Below are 20212 nucleotides of genomic sequence, written 5' to 3' on the forward strand. Positions count from 1 at the left end.
CATTATCTGGTTAGTGCATACTAACTATAACATGCTAACTGAATCATATGGGTACACCAAATCTTTGCCCATGGCACACCCTCTCCCAAAAATATTTTGAAAATTAGCAATGTGCAGACTAGCATGCGGAAATAAGGAAAATACTACAAAAAAAGCTTTAACATATGCTGTAGAAGCCTGTTAGCATTCATTAAAGGTCTGATTCTATATATACTGCCTAAAAAAATTGATGCTGACTAATATGGCGCTAAGTGTTATTCTATAAAACCTCTTAGTAAAAAGGGGGGATGTTAGTGTAATATGGCACTAAAGTCCATACACTAAATTAACGGGGACTAATTTAAGCTTTCAACCCATAAATGAAATTACAATATATAACAACTGGAAAGTCAAGTCAATGAGAATTCTATTGATGGTTTGTGATGTAGGGGAAGAAATATGAAAGGCCAGGGCCAGCTTAACCACTGGGCAGACTATGCAGTTGCTTAGAGTATCAGTATCTGGGCAGGAGAGGGGGACCAGAAAAGATCACTGAAGTAAAAGCAGAACAGTAGGTCCTAACAGTCAGACAAAGTACTCAAAGAACTGTATATGTGTTCTTTTGCCAGCAAGAAAGGGTAGGCAACTTTTAAAATGGCCACTGTCTATTGTGTATATATGAAAGTTTAATATTTGAAGTTTCAAGTTTTAATAAAATTTGATGGATCGCTTAAGTGATGTCCAATTATGATTTTTGAAGTGAGTTATCAAACATTTTAGGCAGTGAGTGTGCTAAAGACCTGAAAGTTAATTGAGACAGATGCAAGCTTGAAGGTTTCCTAGGGCACCTAATAATTGACCTGGCCCTGAATGGGTCATATGTACCTTTTCAAAATAACTAATCCTACATGCGTAAAATAGGTTAAATATACTCAGAACCTATAAACAAATTTTGTAAACCTCAACATCAAACAATAATGTCCAAGAATATGCAAAATGATATTGTATTATTGCATTAACAATTTTTGCTTTCTACTTTGCTGAGTCACTGCTAATTCTTTCTCTCCCTTTCATTTTTGACAGGACTCCATAGAATGGAGCAAGAATGAGAGGAAAAAGGCCGAGAGAAAAGCATGAACTGGAGGTTTGTTGAGTTCATCTTCTTCCTGTTTATATGGGACCATATAACAGTACAGTCCTTACATCAGGAACCAGCTGTTGCCGAGCAACATGTCTCCAAGGAGTTTGATTGGCTTATTTCAGACAGAGGGCCCTTTCACCACTCACGGAGCTACTTATCCTTTGTGGAAAGGCATCGACAAGGATTTACAACCAGATATAAAATATACAGGTAAGTTTCTTTCCTGAGCTTTACAAAAATGATAATTTTTACAAAAGATTTTGCAAATTTGAATTTATGGCAAAAGAGAGTGGAAGTCTGGAAACATAGAGCTTAGTGAAAGAAAGGGTAGGACAGTTCCATCTGCTTAATGAGGATCTAGTATTACTATTTTATGGTGTGTTTTTTTTTCTTTCCTGAGGGATAATAAATTTAGATCCCCAAAATACCAAGACAAGAATCATTTGTTGATTCAGTTAATTGAGCAAGACTCAGGGAATAATATTGCACTTATTTCTTAATGGCTCTGTAAGCAGAATATAGGAAGAAGGCACATGTTGTGAATGATTCATAGTTTTTTAAACTTCTGTTAGACTTTTCTAGCAAAAATATGGTGTTCGTGAATGGGGGATGAGTGAAGTTCTAGTGGCTCGAGTAGTGATACCGTCATAATCCTGCTTTTGTAATTGAAACACTATGAGAAGCACCATTGAAAATAGTTCCAGCGTTGTGGTCGACTCATTTTTCTATTTTCTTTTTTCAGCATGGCTGGTTTTGTTTTTGAAATGGAGTTCTGCTCTAGATGAACAGTTGATGGCAAATGGATTAGAGATATGCAAGTTCAGTTAGAAATATAGCAATACATGAAAGAAATATGTAGGAAAAGCTGATGAGTATTTAAGGAAATGAAGAAATGGTCTTGTCTTAATCTAAAACACTGAAGTGAAGCAGCTTCATTATTTAGCTAGGAATTTGTTTATTGAAAGCATTCAGACTGAAAATAGGGACTGGACAATATCTATGGATTTAGAATATGGGTGTCCAAGGTACAGGGAGGGGGAGAGAGCCCCTTTCTCCCCAAAGAGACTGAAGTTGTATGTTGAAGTGGGAATTTGTGGTAAGAAAGTCCCTTCTAGTTTTAGAAATTATCAGCTGGATAGCAACCCCACTCCCAATATCAATGCCAGTCTCCTCACCTTCAGGCTTGCTGCTATCTTCTTATTCCCTCAACGACTGAAGAAGCAGGAACTGCAGCAGTAAAAACAGTGAACAGAAAATGCAATGCAGAGCCCTGGAGCCAAGAGGCAGTCACAGACACTGTGAAAATCCCACACCTTATGTGTTTCCATTTTTACAGGAACCTCATACTGAGAAAGAGGTGGAGATTTTAAGGGATTTGTATGAAACACAGAGAAGGCTTCATGACTGTGGATCAGCTCCAAGGTCCGTAGCTGTACATTTTTGCCTGGATAGTGGCATTACAGAAGAGGCCTACCTGTGTGCACAGCCTGAACCTCTGACATCTGATAGCTTGGTGGTTCTGAGCCCAAACCTGGGCTCAAGTACAAACTGAACTGAGCTAGAGGGAAATAAAGGGTTGTCACGATGTGGCTTACCAGAACATTACAAATTTCAATACAATAAAATATAGAGTTCTCTTTTTGGAATGCAGAAATTCAAGGGCATTGTACTTGATGGAGATAAGACATTGATTTCTTATGACACGGAGATAAATTTTTCCCTGTCCCTGTCCCTGCGGGAACTCAATTCCCAGTCCCATCCCCATGAGTTCTTTTCCTGTCCCTGCCCCATTCCTGCAAGCTCTGTCCTCATCTGCATAAGCCTCCAACACTTTAAAATCTTAAGTGTTTGAGGTTTGTGCAGTTAAGGCAGAGTTACTGGAATGGGGCCGGGACAGTGACAAAACTTGCAGGAACGGGACGGGGAAATTGAGTTCCTGCGGGGATGTGGACAAATTTGTCCCTGTGTCATTCTCTAGTCCACAGAGCAAGAAAGAGGTCACATAGTGATTGTGTCCAAGGATGCAAAGGAAACAAAAGTGTGACAATATAGTGGCCAAAGATGTGTGCAAAGGACACAGTGAGAAAGGAAGCAATAATGCATTAGTGAGATAAGAGCTGTAATACTGTGTCTAGTTTGGAGATTTTATCTCCATAAGGATGGACATAGTGGAGGATTTCCAGAGAAGGTCTATCAAAATCATATGTGTCTGATAAAAATATATAAACCCTAGAGGTCCCAAGAGATGAGGAGATATGATAGAAATTCAAAATACCTGGAAGAAATTAATTACATGTTAAAGGAAACTAATTTTTCAATGGAAAAGAATATTCTAAAAAATCATGCTGTGAAGTTTCGTGGAGGCAGACCCAGGAGCAATGTGTAGGAGAGTGTAGTGCAGTGGTTGGAGGAGAGTGTAGTGCAGTGGTTGGAGGAGAGTGTAGTGCAGTGGTTAGAGCTACAGCCTCAGCACTCTGAGGTTGTGGGTTTAAACCCTGCACTGCTCCTTGTGACCCTGGGCAAGTCACTTAATCCTCCACTGCCCCAGGTACATTAGAGCAGTGGTTCCCAACCCTGTCCTGGAGGAACACCAGGCCAATTGGGTTTTCAGGCTAGCCCTAATGAATATGCATGAAGCAAATTTGCATGCCTATCACTTCCATCATATGCAAATCTCTCTCATGCATATTCATTAGGGCTAGCCTGAAAACCCGATTGGCCTGGTGTTCCTCCAGGACAGGGTTGGGAATCACTGCATTAGAGGGACTGTGAGTCCACCTGGACAGATAGGGAAAATGCTTGAAGTACCTGTATGTAAACCACTTTGAGTGTGGTTGTATACCTACAAAAAGCCGGTATACAAGTCCCAAAATTCAATGTCAGGAAATCCATTTTCAAAGAAAGGATACAGAATATATAGAGTACCTTTCTGGAACAGGCAATAGCATCTAACATGATAGATATCAAGAAGGAATGGGTTAAGCACAGGGGATCTTTATTTGCAAAATAGTGAAGATGGAATGGAAATATAAATGTTTGCAGAAAACATTTTAAGTGCCCTACTTAAACAATTAAATGTTTGGATAATGCCATCAGAAATGTCTTTTCTTTTATTTTGCAAATTTCTTTCCAACCACTTTGAAAAACTACAACCATATCACAGAGGCATACCACGACTCACACTGACTCCCAATACAAGCCAGAGTACGCTTCAAATTCCATTGCCTACTATTTAAAGCTATGAATGGAAACAGCTGACTAACTCAATCCACCTCAACCAGACACAGGAGAATCCACACACTATTCACACACCCGCCAACCAAAAATATCAAACGAAGAAAACTATATGACAACCTACTGGCCACCAGAGCAGCAAAACTGGACAAACAACTCACCAATCTGCTATCCTCGACCAAAGACTACAAAACCTTCAAAAAAGAAACAAAAACTGTACTCTTCAAAAAATACATAAAACCTATATAACACAACCAGATCCATCCCAAGCTTCACCTACAATTACTATCTACTTCTTACAATTACTATCTACTCCTTAGCAAATCCAAAATGTTCAAACTACTCCTAATGTATTTCCTAATATCATGACAATTCTTAAATAATCAGCCTAATGTATTTCTCAACATCATGACAATTCTTTGTAATCTGCCTTGAACCGCAAGGTAATGGCAGAATAGAAATCACTAATGCAATGTAATATATATATATTTAATCAAACTAAAATCTACTCCTTAGGGTGGAAAATTTTCAATGGTCTTTCAATGATTATTAAATAATAGTATATCCACATAAAAAAAAAGAAATCCTTCACTCAATAAGCTAAAGAGCACACCGTGTTCAACAAAATGTCTACCTTATTTAGGGGAAGTGTTTATATGTGTGTTTTGAGTGGAATATGAAATAACACAAGTAGATTGTAGCTCTGAATCTATGTTCATTAGTTTCAGTTGAATATCTGCCTTCACAAAAAGCAGATGGTAAAATCCATGGTTTCTTCTGATCTACAGCAGATTCCAGATTGAAAGTTTGCACATATTTCTCTTTATGGTTTTTAAGTTATTTGGACGCTTATTAAACTACAAACTGGTACATCCGATATCCTGTTCCACAATCTTTTTGTTGTTTTGCTACTTCATTTACTTTATGGAACATTTGGTGCTATTTCGATTTTGTTCTTTGTCTTGGACTCCTCCATTTTTTGCCTCAGGCCCAGCTTCTTGTATCTGTGCTGCATGTGGAAGGCATCTCCAAACCCCATCAGGTAAAGAAATCTGAAGCCATTCAGCTGAGCAGTGAATAAGTGCAATAGTCAGTGGCAGCACTTTAAGCCACTGATGTCCTGACTATAAGCGTGGAGGGGCATAATCGAAAGGGACGTCTAAGTCCGTTTACATCCATCTCGCAAGTCGTTCCAAAGTAAAAACTACGTCCAACTTTTTTTTCGTTTCAAAAATCGTCTAATTATACGTCCTGCCGATCTGATCGTCCAAGTTGCTAAATCGTCCATCTTTATACCATATTTTCGTCCAACTTTTCATCCAAGTCCAAAACGCCTAGAACAAGCCCTGTTGGACGTGGGAGGGGTCTGCAAAGTGATGGACAGCATACCCAGACATGGCACCTAAATAGTGGGGTACCTTACAGGGCACTACTGTGAACTTCACAAAAACAGTGCCATGTCTTCTCCTCACTACAGCTCCCTTATAGGTCATGGTGAGCCCCCCAAACCACCTCCAGAATCCCTTAGACCCACTTATCTGCTGGACGACTAGGCTTTCCTAAGCCAGGCGGCCAGGTGATGATGGTCTGGAGGCTAAATTTTAAAGTTGTGATTAAAATTTTATGGGGGTGGGGGGGTGTCGGTGATCATTGGGGTAGTGTGTGGGGGTTTGTATTATATGTTTTCAGTGCTTATCTGGTGAGTTCCGTCGATCGTGGGCTGTATAACTTTCGGTTATACATGCTGTACGACTAAGTCTAAGACGGCCCACATCCCACCCAACTCCCGCCCTCGACACTCCTCCCGAAATGCCCCATTTAGCTTTGGTTGTTCAGCGGCACTATGAAGGCCTAGGTCATTTAGAAATACGTCCAAAACCCGTTTTTAGTATCGGCACTTGACGTATTTGAGAAATGTTCGTCCAAGTGCTGACTTAGGCCCGTTTTTGGACATATTTCTCTTTCGATTATGAGCCCCTTAGTTTTCATCAGAGCACTTCCTGATGCTGATCCCAAAAGATCAGTATCAGGCAGTACTAGTCTATCAGTATGCATCATGAGGGTGGTGTTGGTAACAGTGGTTCAACGTGTTGCTGCTGACAGCTACACTTTTTCATATCTCAGTTGACTCGGGCTTCGGATTTCTTCAATTGCTAGGTCTTGTGGATCTCTACCACCTTCGACATTTTTAATTTGAATTTTGGTGAAGGGGTGGGAGAGGGGAGGAAAGGAAAAGCAAATGGCAAATGCTGGATAGAGGATGAAATGGATTCCTTTAATCTCAGTGCCCACATATGCTAAACTTTGGTCCCCAAAGAAAATTCTGTTCTGGTAACACCGCTGATTGATACTGTTGTAATGATGGCTGCATAAGAACTTAGGCACTGCAATACTGGGTCAGGTTGATGGTCCATTAAACTTAGTATCCTGTTTCCAACAATGACCAATCCAGGTCACAAGGACCTGATAAGATCCTAAAAAAATAAAAACAGATTTTATGTTGCTTATAAGCAGTCGATTTTCCTAAGTCCATCTTAATTATGGCTTATGGACTTTTCTAATAGGAACTTGTCCAATATTTCTACATAGAAACGGAGTAGCTGCAAAATCACTCTTTTCCGGCTTATGCTGAGTTTAATACTATGAGGTGACTGTGGGCAGTGAGCAAATGAACAGCTTCCATTAGAAACCTACCTTGACTTTCCACCTTGAGAGTTGCAAGGCAAGGGAATAGCCTTCAGCCAGCTCTTACAGCCTTGACAAGAACCTGGACCAGAAACTTAACAGAAGATGCTTATGCAGGTAATTGCCCTAATCAGGTGCCCTAAGAGTGGGCATCAGGAAGCCTATTCTATAATGGAACCTAGATGCATTAGTGTATTATAGAATACTAGCATAACCAAGTATTAGCACACCTAACATTTAGGCAACCACACTTACATCAGTCATAGAGCTGCCATAAATGTGGATATCTGAATGCTGCAGGGATGTGTGTAACTTGTAGCATTCTGTTTGTTAGGTGCATAATTGAGAACTCCACATAAATCCTGCTCATTCTCTGCTCATATGTATACCCCCATGAAAACATATGCTATGCAAAATACTCGTAGTTGTGTATTTATCCGATAGCATTAAGGTGGCACACCAGCATATACACGTGTGATTGCACATTTATGTGCATAAACGTTAGGATTCTAAACGTTGTGAGGAAGATCAACATGGTCAAGGATGAAGTTACAGGGAAATACTTTTAAAACCAATTGGAGGAAATATTTTTTCACTCAGAGAATATTAAGCTCTGAAATGCGTTGCCAGAGGATGTGGTAAGTGTGGATAGTGTAGCTGGTTTTAAGAAAAGTTTGGACAAGTTCCTGGAGGAAAAGTACATAGTTTGTTACTGAGAAAGACACGGAGGAAGCCACTGTTTGCCCTGTATCGGTAGCATTAAATATTGCTACACTTTGGGTTTTGGCCAGGTACTAGTGACTTGGATTGGCCACTGTGAGGACCATTAGTCTGACCCAGTAAGGCTATTCTTATGTTCTTATTCATAGCGGACAGTTGAACACAGCCACTTAATCACGGCCATTTTAGCGCTGAATCAGCCGCCACGCATGGTCTCTATCCCGCAGATACATGAACAAATTGCATACAAAAAGAGGTTCACTTTCCCTGTCCATGCGATTCAGCGTTTCATTTGGGGGGCGATACCCCACCCCCTCTTCCTTTCCTCTTTGTCTGCGTTCTACCCTCCCCCTCTCCTTCAAAGAATATATTTCATTGGGGGGGGCAATGCCTTTATACTCCCCCCAAATTCTACAAAGCCATACTGCTCGATTTAGCATGCTGGAATGAAACGGTCCGCGATGAAACGACCACGATGAATTGTCCCATTCCGAGATCAACAGTGGAGAGAACACAACAACACTGGTAAAACTTCACAAATTATTTATTGGGATCTTCTCTGACTCAAAACGGGCCATGCTTTGTCTGCAGTACCTGCATTGATAGTCTGACTGAGAAATCTGGAAGGGATCCTAAAGGGAACCTCTGATCACCAACTTCAAAAGGACACAATACAGAGAACTGCATGTTACATAACCTGCCTGAATTTCAGAATCTAAAACTCCGGAACAGTTTTGTTCTCCTGTTTGATGTGTTTAGGATTCTAAACATTTCCACGTGCAATGGCAGTGCCTAGTTTATAGAACTGCTCTTTTACAATCTGTACAATCTGGTTTATGCTAGCAGTGACTGAGACAAATTCTCCCTGTAGTGATATATTTACTAGCTTGAGTGTGCAGACTTATTCTCTTCATGTCTCCTGTGTTCCAGTCCATTTGCATTTCATGCCCTCAGGGTCTGTCTATTTATAAAAGCAATGCTTCTCTGCTTTAACTGTCTCCAGTTTAGAGTTTTTACTTCTCTTCAGTGATCTGCGGTTAATTATCTGAAGTTCAGTTTTCTTGAGTCTAACCATCTAACTTTGGGAATTGGCAGTTAGATTTAGTTTAATCTAATTTGTAAACTTATGCTCTGCCTTTTCTGTCGCAGATGGTGCAAAGTGGATTAGAAAATCACAGAAACATTTAATTGAACTGCAAAGAGTATTCAAAAGCGTAATGCTCATCAACATAAAATAAATTAATAAAAAAACATAATACATTACATCACAGAAAATAACTTGCTCTATGTTATTAAATCATAATGAACCAGATTGTTGTTCCCAAAACAATAAAGATATATGAAGGAATAAAATTTCCGGTTTAGTTTCAGATTTTTCAGACCTTTCCCAGGCAACGGGCATTTGCTTTCAGGCATTATTAAATATATATATTAACATATACTGTATGTTAACTGTATATTTTGTTAGAGGCAGGGACTAGGTGGCTCATGGGCAGAGACTAACGTGGACTTCGTAATGTGATGAGCACATGCCGCCTGATATTCATCACTATTTAATCCAGCAGTCTCAAACTCAAACCCTTTGCAGGGCCACATTTTGGATTTGTAGGTACTTGAAGGGCCGCAGAAAAAATAGTTACTGTCTTATTAAAGAAATGACAATTTTGCACGTGGTAAGTACCTACAAATCCAAAATGTGGATTATCTGAAATTATCAGAAGCAATTAAGGAAAGATTTATAAACTATTATAGTTTATAAATCTTTCCTTAATTGCTTCTGATAATTTCAGCTATACACAGCTGAAAGCAGTGCAACATGCAGAAAGTGAAAAGCTATCAAAGTATCAACTGCATGAGACAAGATTTTGGACCAACTATTTTGGGCCAACGATTTTGAGGCCTGCAGTATTATAAAGAATGATTCTTTATAGAAAACTTGTGCCTTTAAGTGTCCGGCGGTCGCATCCACAGCAGCCTTCAGCTCTCACCTCCTCCAACACCGGACACACGCACAAGCTGCAATACCTCCAATGGTTACCTTACGTTCTGGAACAGTTCCCGCCTCACTGCTGTAGCCTCACGCAAGCGCTTTCTTGCATCTGTATGCAATTGTGGGGTGGAGTGTAGAGGACAATCGCATACAGACGCAGGAAAGCGCTTGCGTGAGGTTACAGCAGTGAGGTAGGCAACATTCCAAAATGTGACCATCGGACACTACCACCAGACACTTAAGACACAAGTTTTCTGTAAAGAATCATTCTTTATAATACCGAGGGCCTCAAAATAGCACCTGGCAGGCCACATGTGGCCCCCAGACTGCGAGTTTGAGACCACTGATTTAACCGGCTGAATATTAGAGGTTAGTTAGCCAACTAACCTTTAATGTTTAGCGGGAGATAACTGGATATATCTGCTGAATATCAGTGGTTAGTGGATTAAACTTGGCCAGCTATATCACATGGAAGCCATCAGCTATAAACACTGACTGGCAAGTTTAGCGGCCAAATTGGGCCACGCAGAAAGCAGGGCTATCATTGGCCACTATAATTTAACCGGCCAGCATTTAAAATTGACATAGCAAGCTAAATTTAAGCTGGCCAAAGATAGACCAGATATTCAATGCCGGTCACTGGAAATGGCCCGGCATAATAATAATAATAATAATAATAATAGTTTATTTTTATATACCGCCATACCCAAGAGTTCTAGGCAATTTACAACAGTCAAGCATGATACATACAGTCCAAATCATTTAGGATACAACAAATGTGAGTACATGCAATAATAAAGAATACAACAATTTAGAATAAGATACAAATTTTTAAAATTAGGCAGTAAAATGCATTAAGAGACCGACCTATTGAATAATTGTGTTTTTATCTGCTTTCTAAAATCAAGATAGGAGGAAGCTTCTAACACAATTTTAGTAAGCCATGTATTCAGTTTGGTCACCTGAAAGGAGAATATTAGTGGTCAGCACTGACTGTGGGAGTTAGCTGGCCTCCCTCTCACGGTCTCAATATCATTCCCATTGTAATTTAATGCATGCTAACTTCCATTCGTGCAGTGATCATGGCTTCACTTATCACCTCCTCCCTAATGAATCCTTTTACTAAACTGCAGTAAAAAAGTGACCTTAGCGCACCCTGGCGTTGGTCATTCCCATGCACTAAAACCATTTTTACCACAGCTGTAAAAATGCCATTTTTCTATTTATTTATTTTCATTAATGGCCATGTACTAATGTTCCATTAGCGAACAGCCATTTCTGTGGGCCAGTGAGGTAAATGCTTCGACGCTCATAGGAATTCTATAAGCATCGGAGCATTTACCTCACTGACCCATGGTAGAAACCTCTGCCACAGCTTTGTAAAAGGAGCCCTACGTTTAGCTGCCTCACTGCAGGGCGCAGAATCTAACTACCGGTCTAAGTCTAGATATTGGATGCCTAGATCTAAGGAGGGGAAAAAAATCAGGCACAGTGTGGTTGGCTCTTAAAATTGCTCCACACCTGCTCATCAAAATTTGACCAGATGGGAGTCTTTGTCCGCTCGGTTTTCTCATTCCCGGAGTAAGCTTTTTCTGTCCTTTTGGGCCTCTTATTTGGATACTTTACCCCCTATGATCAAAAACCAAGTGGTCAATAGATTGCGGAAGCCAGTGGTTCCTTTCTTGCCAGTGGGTTGAGGGTAGGGTTTTTTTGGGGGGTGAGGGGTGGCAGTGGTTGGGGTGTGCTAGGGTTGGGGAAGGGTGGGTGGGGTTCCTTTTGGGGTGAGGAATGGCTGGGTCCAGGCTATAAGAACACCGGCACAGACTCTACATGTATTCATGGTTCTATTTGTTGGTTGTTTGGTTCCTGTTGTGTATTGGAAAATGTTATCTCTACTTTATGCGTGTATTTTGTCTCTTGAATAAACATATTAAAAAAAAAAAATTGACCAGATTGGTTGAGCACTGAGCATGTTTAAAAATAGACCCAATAATAGACTATGAACTTTCCTCCATGAAATTGTCCGAACTTTTCTTAAAAACCAACTATGCTATCTGCTCATACCACAACCTCTGGCAATATGTTCCACAGCTTAACTATTCTCTGAATGAAAAAAACACTTCCTCCTATTGGTTTTAAAAGTATTTCCCTGTATTTAAATCATATGTCCCCTACTCTTTGTAATTTTTGATGGGAGTGAAAAATGGATCCACTTGTACCCTATCCTTTCTACTCCACTCAGGATTTTGTAGATTTCAATCATATCTCCTCTCAGCCATATCTTTTCCAGGCTGAAGAGTCCTAACCTTTTTAGTCTTTCCTCATACGAGAGGAGTTCCATCCCCTTTATCATCTTGGTCGCTCTTCTTTGAACCTTTTCTAGTACCGCTATATTTTTCTTGAGATGAGACCAGAATTGAATGCAATACTCCAGGTGATGTCACACCATGGAGCAATAAAAACATGGAAACATAGAAATAGATGGCAGATAAGGGCCACGGCCCATCTAGTCTGCCCACCCCAATGACCCTCCCCTACCTTTCTCTGTGAATAGATCCCACGTGTCTATCCCATTTGGCCTTAAAATTAGGCACGCTGCTGGCCTCAATAACCTGAAGTGAAGACTATTCCAGCGATCAACCACCCTTTCAGTGAAAAATAATTTCCTGGTGTCCCCGTGCAGTTTCCCACCCCTGATTTTCCACGCATGCCCCCTTGTTGCTGCGGGACCCTTGAAAAAGAAGATATCTTCTTCCACCTCGATGTGGCCCGTGAGATACTTGAATGTCTCGATCATGTCACCCCTCTCTCTGCGCTCCTTGAGTGAGTACATACTGAGGCATTATAACATTCTTATTCTTGTTTACCATCCCTTTTTAAATAATTTCTAGCATCCTTTTTGGCTGCTGCCACACATTATGCAGAAGATTTCATCGTATTGTCTACAATGACACCCAGATCTTTTTCTTGGGCGCTAACCCCCAAGGTGGATCCTAGCATCCGGTAACTGTGATTTGGTTTATTCTTCCCAATGTGCCTCACTTTGCATTTGTCCACATTAAATTTCATCTGCCACTTGGACGCACAGTCTTCTAATTTCCTAAGGTCTGCCTGCAATTTTTTACAATCTATATGCATTTTAACAACCTTGAACAGATTAGTTTCATCTGCAAATTTGATCAGTTCACTCGTTCCAATTTCCAGATCATTTATAAATAAGTTAAATAACACCGGCCTCAGTACAGAGTCCTGTGGCACTCCACTGTTTACTCTCCTCCATTGAGAAAAATGATCATTTAACCCTACCCTCTGTTTTCTATCTGATAACCAATTCTTAATCCACAACTGAACTTTACCACCTATCCCATGACTTTTTAATTTTCTCAGAAGCCTCTCATGAGGAACTTTGTCAAAAGCTTTCTGAAAATCTAGATACACTACATCAACCAACTCACCTTTATCCACATGTTTATTCACACCGTCAACGAAATCAAGCAAATTGGTGAGCAAGATCTCATTCAGCTGAACCCATGCTGACTCTGTTTTAACCATTTTGCTCAGCAATGAAGTCAGGCTTACCGGTCTATAATTTTCTGGATCTCCCCGGAACCCTTTTTAAAAATTGGTATAACATTGACCAATCTCCAATCTTCAGGTACTACAGAGAATTTTAGCGACAGCAATTTCATGTTTGAGATCTTTTAGTACTCTGGGATGTATATCATCTGGTCCAGATAATTTATCACTATTTAACTTATTGATTTGACTTAGTACATCTTCCAGATTCACAGAGATTTCTTTCAGTTCCTCTGCATCATCACCCTTGAAAACCATTTCCAGTTCAGGTAGATCTCTAACATCTTCTTCCTTAAAGACCAAAGCAAATAATTAATTTGATCTCTTCGCTATGGCCTTATCCTCCCTAAGCACCCCTTTGCTACTTGATCATCCAATGGTCCTACGGATCCCCTTACAGGTTTTCTGCTTCTGATGTACCTAAAAAAATTGTTATGAGTTTTTGCCTCTTTGACAAGTTTCTCTTCATATTCTTTCTTAGTTTTCTTTATCAATGCTTTGCCTCTAACTTGCAAGTGCTTGTGTCTCTTCCTGTTTTCTTCATTTGGATCCTTTTTCCAGTCTTTAAATGATTTTTTTTGGTTCTAAAAGCCTCTTTAACTTTCCCTTTTAACCACGCTGGCTCTCGTTTTCTCTTCTTTCCACCTTTGCTAATACATGGAATACATCTGGTCTGGGCTTCCACAATAGTATTTTTAAATAACATCCATGCCTGGTTTACAGTCCTAACCTTTGTGACTGATCCTTTTAGCTTCTTTTTAACCATTTTCCTCATTTTATCATAGTCACCCTTTTGAAAATTAAATACCTCTGCAGTAGATTTATTTTGTGATGTCACTCCTGCTATCAGCTCAAATCTGATCACATTATGATCACTGTTTCCAAGTGGACTCAACACAGTTAACTCCTGTACTATGCCTTGCATTCCACTAAGGACTAAATCTAAAATATGTAGCTCCACTTCTTGTCAGTTGGAACAGTTGCTCCAAAATCAGTCATTTATGACGTCTAGGAATTTAACCTCCTTAGCACTCTGTGATTTAACATTTAACCGGTCAATGCTGAGGTAATTTAAACTTCACACATGTTAAGAAAACAAATCTTGGATCATCGCTCCTACCTGAATACCAGAAGAGTGGAGAAGCCATTGGTTTCACATTGTCTCCAAAATCACCATGATTTCAATGCTTTAAAATGTGTGGCATTGGAACAGGTAAAGAAATCCATGGTGATTGGCAGCGCAAACATTTGCAACTTGAGCAACACTGGATATATGAATTAAAAACATCACACCCACAGGGTTTAAATACCCATATTGAATGGGCTGTGTTTCTTAAAATTACAGCGAGTGTGTAGATGAGGAAGTCTGAGGGAGTGGACTGATTGGCTGTTTGTTGGTGAAGGAGGAAACTGATGCAGAAAGCATTTTTCTCTGGTGTGCCGGGGACCCAATGTCACTCGGCAACTGAAAGTTTGTGCTGCTTCAGCCATACTGGATTTACAAGCGGAAGATTCCTGAGGAATCTGGATTGGCAAAACGGGGATGACCCTGTAGGATCTCTGCATTGTCATTTTGGAAGAAAAGGAGAATAGCGGTTTGTGGTATGATGCTGCTGGAAACAGCCGTTGAGGATTCAGTGGAGCACGGCTGCACTTCAGAGCAAGCTAAGTTTTGTTTTGTTTTTTATTTGTTGCTGCTGTGTCGATTGTATGGAGGAAATGCCTGCATTGTGCTGTTTTGATTTTCATAGGCTTCAAATTTTGTATATTTATAGCTTATATATTTAAGAGCCAGGAAGATATATTTTAGATACTAATTTGGGACTTGGTTTGGCCCGTGAAGCCCATTTGAGGCCTTTTTTTCTCCCAACATTTGGATTGTTAGTTAGGGGGTGGAGCTTTTGTGGTGCTAAAGCAGTACACTTTATTAGACTACGGTTTCCTTTTTTCTTTATATATGAGTAAGATTATATGAACTCTTGGTAATTGAAATCAACCAATATTATATTGTTGCCCAATTCTCCAGCTTTCCTAATCTTTGAAAACATTTCTTCATCTGCCTGCTCATTTTGTCCCAGGAGATGGTAGTATAACCCTACCTTTATATTTTGTTTTCTACTACCATTACTACTACTACATCTACTCTCTTGTTATCTATGAGAACAATAAACAGTACTGGGCTGCATAGTGAATATAAATCTTAATTTTTATCTGACCCTCACAGACCCCCTGAAACCCATCCATGGACCCCCTAGGGGTCCATGGACTCCAGGTTTAAAAAACCCTGACCTAACAGTTAAGCTAGCCTTGATTTCTGTTCCATAAGTTTTACTCAATTGTCTCAATCTTGAGAAAAAAAATCAAGTTTCATGAACATTCCCTATCTTTTTTGTGTTTGAGTCCTGCTTGCTACAGACTTCGGGCCGCCGGCAGCATCAGTCAGTAGGAGATGCTGCTTTCAGCATCCCTGGAAGCTTTTCTTCTCTGTTTCACCTTCCTGTCCCTACAGAGGCAGGACTTTGCAGAGGGATAACTTCCAGGCTGCCAATTGCAGCGCCTCCCCCTCCCCCCTCCCTTGTACATCACTGGGTTAAGGTAACTTTAATATGGTAGTTCTAATGCCACCACATTCTCCATTTCTTTACTTTAGTACATCAGATTTTAAAGCTCAATGTACCACCATCATTAGAACTGAATTAATCAACATTATCCTGATGCTTTCAGTGTTGATTAGTGTATAGAACCGATAGGTTCTTTGGCATATTGGTGGAAAATATGCTGATGTGTTATTTAAAAGTAGTGAAACTTGTTATTTTACGGAGGTTTTCAAAGGAAGAAATCCAGCAGGTGAATTAAGATAATTAGCATGCCAGCTGTTCTCATTAACCTTATCGAAGTTCAAGACCCAGGCTTTTGGCAACTAAGGGCTTGATTTGCTAAGCCTCTTTTTTTCCTGTAGACCCAGGAAATGAGCCCTAACTGTTTGAAAAAAGCCCTTCAGGCACTGGATAATTTTAAATGAAATAATCCTGATGGAAGTGAAGTGGTTGGCTTAAAAGGTATGAGGCCTGCAATAAAAGCAAAGGTATATGTGAAAACAAGGTAGGAGGAGAGGACTGTAGACATGGTACAAAGGGTTTCAATGAACAGGGACTTGTCTTTATTGACCCAACATGAACCGTGCTTCCGCATACAATGCTTGCTTCAGGGGTCGACCAATGAGCAAAATATGATTACCAAACTTTAGGGATCAGAATCAGTCCTAAAGCCTTTGCTTATTTGGAATTGTGTCATGTCTCCCCATTATTGTGGGCTTAGAAAGGAATTTTGTATGAATGATTAATCACTTGCTAATATCTAAGGAAGATCCTTTTTTTCTTTTTATCGTCTGATATTGTAACTATTAAATTTATAAGTTAAAAAAAAGGAAGATGACTTCAAACCAAAAGTTCATTTTTCATCAATAGGACTTTTGAGTTGCTTCGTGATACTTAATTTCAAAATGCTGTGAACACTGAGGCAAAATTTGGTGTTGAGATAATCCCCAAAATTGTGATCTACGCTTCACTCCCAAACCAAACAAGTTTTTCCTGTTTTGTTTTTCATTACTTGCATTTTCCATATTCAAGCTCATGATGAATTAAACATTTAGGTAAATAATTTATTTCCCGCCCCAAACATTTGATAAATTACCCTTTTTATCAGGTATATCAAGGTGATGTACAATATAATAATAATAATAATAATTTTATTTTTTATATATCGCCAAAGCCAAAGTAGTTTGAGGCGGTTTATCTATAAACACAATCTGTAAAGACTCCATTGGGAATAGGACAAAATAGCATTCACACAAGAAACACTAACATCTACCTAAACCATGACAACTAGCTTGTTCATAAGTTAGTCAGTTATTTTTACATCAAACTGTAACATTACATAGAGGGTTTGAACAATTATTTCTCCTCATTTCATAATTTCCCTCTATTCCAGGACTCCTTGGTCTCATTAGTTTTCAAACGCTAGGGTGAAAAAATGGGGTTTCAGACCAATCTTAATTTTTTGGGTGACAGTTCAGATCATAGGTTAAGTGGAAAGCTGTTCTACAAAAAAGGGGCCAGGAAATAAAAGGCACTTCTAGTTAATTCAGATCAGGCCTACGATGGATTTGTAAGAATCATTGATAATAATTAAGGGAGAAGAGTAGTCAGGCATGGACATAAGAAATTGTTAACCTAGCTAAGTACTCTGGAAAACCTTTATGCAGTGCTTTAAAGGTCAACAGAAGTATCTTAGAGTCTATTCACAGTACCGTAGGTTGCAGACTATCATGATAAATGAACAGCATTACTTGTAAGCCACTCAAGCACAGTTATTCCGCAGTCCAGAAGTACTGAGCCTTCAAGTAATGACCCAAGATTCTCAGACTGCAACTTAATGGGGCTGTGGTGCTGTTTCTCTCTCCATGGTCATCCTTAAACTCTCCTATCACGAACCTTAACACCCAATCCTCGATCATCCCCATCTCCTGATCACAAGCCCATACTCCCAAAAATCATCCCCAACCCCTGATCACAAGCACATATCCTCAATCATCCTAATCTGCTAGTCGCAATACTTTACCCCCAATCATCCCCCTCCCCCAATTAAAAGCTCAAACCCTGATTATCCCTATTCCCCTGATCACAAGCCTTAACTCACTGATCATCCCCAACCTCTGCAATCACAAGTCCCAACCCCCTAATCACTAGCCACTACCGCCTCCTTTTTAGGACGCAGTAGATTTTCAGCTACCGTGTGCTATAGCGCGTGGTAATTTTATGCATGCGCTAAAAACCCTAGCGCACCTTCATAAAAGGAGCCCTTAATCTCCTGTATCCTCTCTTTCTCTCCTTTTTCCACTTTCTCTCCTACTTCCTCTTTCCTCCTCTCCTCCCATCCTGCTCCCTCCTCTCCCCTCTCTTTAAATCGCCTTGAGTCTGTATAGGTATGAGCGACGCACAAATAGAAGATTAGATTAGAATGACATGGGGACAAATTTGTTCCCGTCCCTGCAGGAACTCAATTTCATCATCCCGTCCCCACGAGTTTGTCACTGTCCCTGTTCCTGCCCCATTCCTGTAAGCTCTGCCTTAACTGTACAAGTCTTGAACACTTGTGGTTTTAAAGTGTTTGAGGCTTGTGTAGATGAGAACAGAACTTGCAGGAATGAGGCAGGAGCAGGAAAATAACTCAACAGGATAGGAAAATGAGTTCCCATGGGGATGGGAAAACATTTGTCCCATGTCATTCTCTAGTACAGTCCCTTTTACAAAGGCGTGGTAGTGATGCTGCAATGGTAAATGCACCGAAGACCATTCAAGTTTATTGAAATTTGACATACCATTTACATGTTTTCTAAGCGGTGTACATAATTAAAATGGCTAAAATATAAAATTGCTTGGGGTAACACAAAAACAGGACATACTAACATGGTAGAGGAGAGGTAGGAGTAGAAATGTAAGTTCTGATAGGAAAGAAAACATTTAGAGGAGATACAAAAGGAGTGGGAGTTAGAAACCTGCCTGGTAGGTGATGCTTATGGCGTGGTTAACAGTCAAAGGCATCCTTGAACAGAAATGTTTTCAGGTTTGATTTAAAGTTAGAGAGGGAGGAGTCTTTGCAGAGATGGGATGGCATATTGCTCCATAGAGTTGGGGCTGTGACAGAGAAAATTGATTTCCTGGTTGAATCATAAACTATGTGACGGGTTGAGGGATTTCTAATAAGTTATGGTTACTGGATCACAGGAATCGTGAGGGAGTGTAAGGAGTAAGATATCTATTAATAAATCCCGGGGGTTTGTATCAATTTAGTTTTAAATGTTAGAAGCAGAATTTTGTAAGTCAGTCAATATGATATGGGTAACCAGTGTGCCTTAATTAAGAGAGGAGTAACGCAATCATATTTTTTTAGCTTTGAAAAGGAGTTTGACGGCGGGTGTTCTGGATTATTTGAAGTCTCCTAAGTTCTTTTTAGGAAATGCCCTGATATAGGGCATTGCGGCAATCCCAGTTGTGATATGACTAGTCAATGTAGAAGGATATTTAGAGAGGAGGTTTCAAGAAGATCGGAGATAGAATGGATCATACAAAATCTATGGAAGCATTTTTGGACGATTGTACTAATTTGAAGATGATATGTTAAGTTATTGTTGAGTGTCACAGCCAGTAACCTGATTGCACTTACTGTCTCAAGTGCATTAGAATTCAGACAGATAGGAGAAGCAAGCCATTCAGACTTGTTGCAAGAGAATAGCATCAGTTTTGATTTGGTGGTGTTTAAGGACAGTAAAAAGGGTCCTTAGACATGTAGTTTCAAGAAGCTAAGCTAAAAGTTCCACAAAGGTGGGTGAAAGACATAGGGCTCCTTTTACTAAGCCGTGTTAGGGCATTAACATGCAAAAAAAGCACATACGTTAGACGCTAATGCCAGCGCGGGTTTAGCGCACGCTAAAATGCTGCGTGCGCTCAAAATGCTGACGCAACATAGTAAAAGGAGCCCATAGTTACTATAATGGAAGAAGTTACTAGCTTGCTAGTCATACACAGACAAGAAGTGACACAAGCTGCAGATACTATAGCAAGACTTGCTTATCCACTCCTACCCTAGCTAAGATATTATTCAAGCAACTGACTGATCTCATGTGCAATTTTCTTGTGCAATTGTTATTTTCTTACTTCTGCTATTCCCCAATGAAGATGCATGAGATCTATTTGCATGCACTGCTTTCAATGCATATTCATTGGGGGAAATCCTGAAAACCCGACTGGAATACGGCTCTCAAGGACCGGAGTTCCCTACCCCTGCTCTTTGCTATCTACAAAAATGTTTTATTATGTATTGTGTTG

General features: G+C 39.9%; 1 protein-coding gene across 1 annotated transcript in view; it reads left to right on the top strand.

The window, feature by feature from the left end:
* Positions 1-20212, top strand: part of BRINP1 (BMP/retinoic acid inducible neural specific 1) — a 279680-nt gene that overhangs the window by 42271 nt on the left and 217197 nt on the right. Inside the window, exon 2 of the mRNA XM_033962434.1 lies at positions 1063-1330. Coding sequence (XP_033818325.1) covers positions 1113-1330 — 218 coding nt within the window. The 5' untranslated portion in view covers positions 1063-1112. The remainder of the gene's footprint in view (positions 1-1062; positions 1331-20212) is intronic.

The sequence above is a fragment of the Geotrypetes seraphini genome, chromosome 10 (genome assembly GCF_902459505.1).
Source record: "Geotrypetes seraphini chromosome 10, aGeoSer1.1, whole genome shotgun sequence".
In the NCBI taxonomy this organism is placed as follows: domain Eukaryota; kingdom Metazoa; phylum Chordata; class Amphibia; order Gymnophiona; family Dermophiidae; genus Geotrypetes; species Geotrypetes seraphini.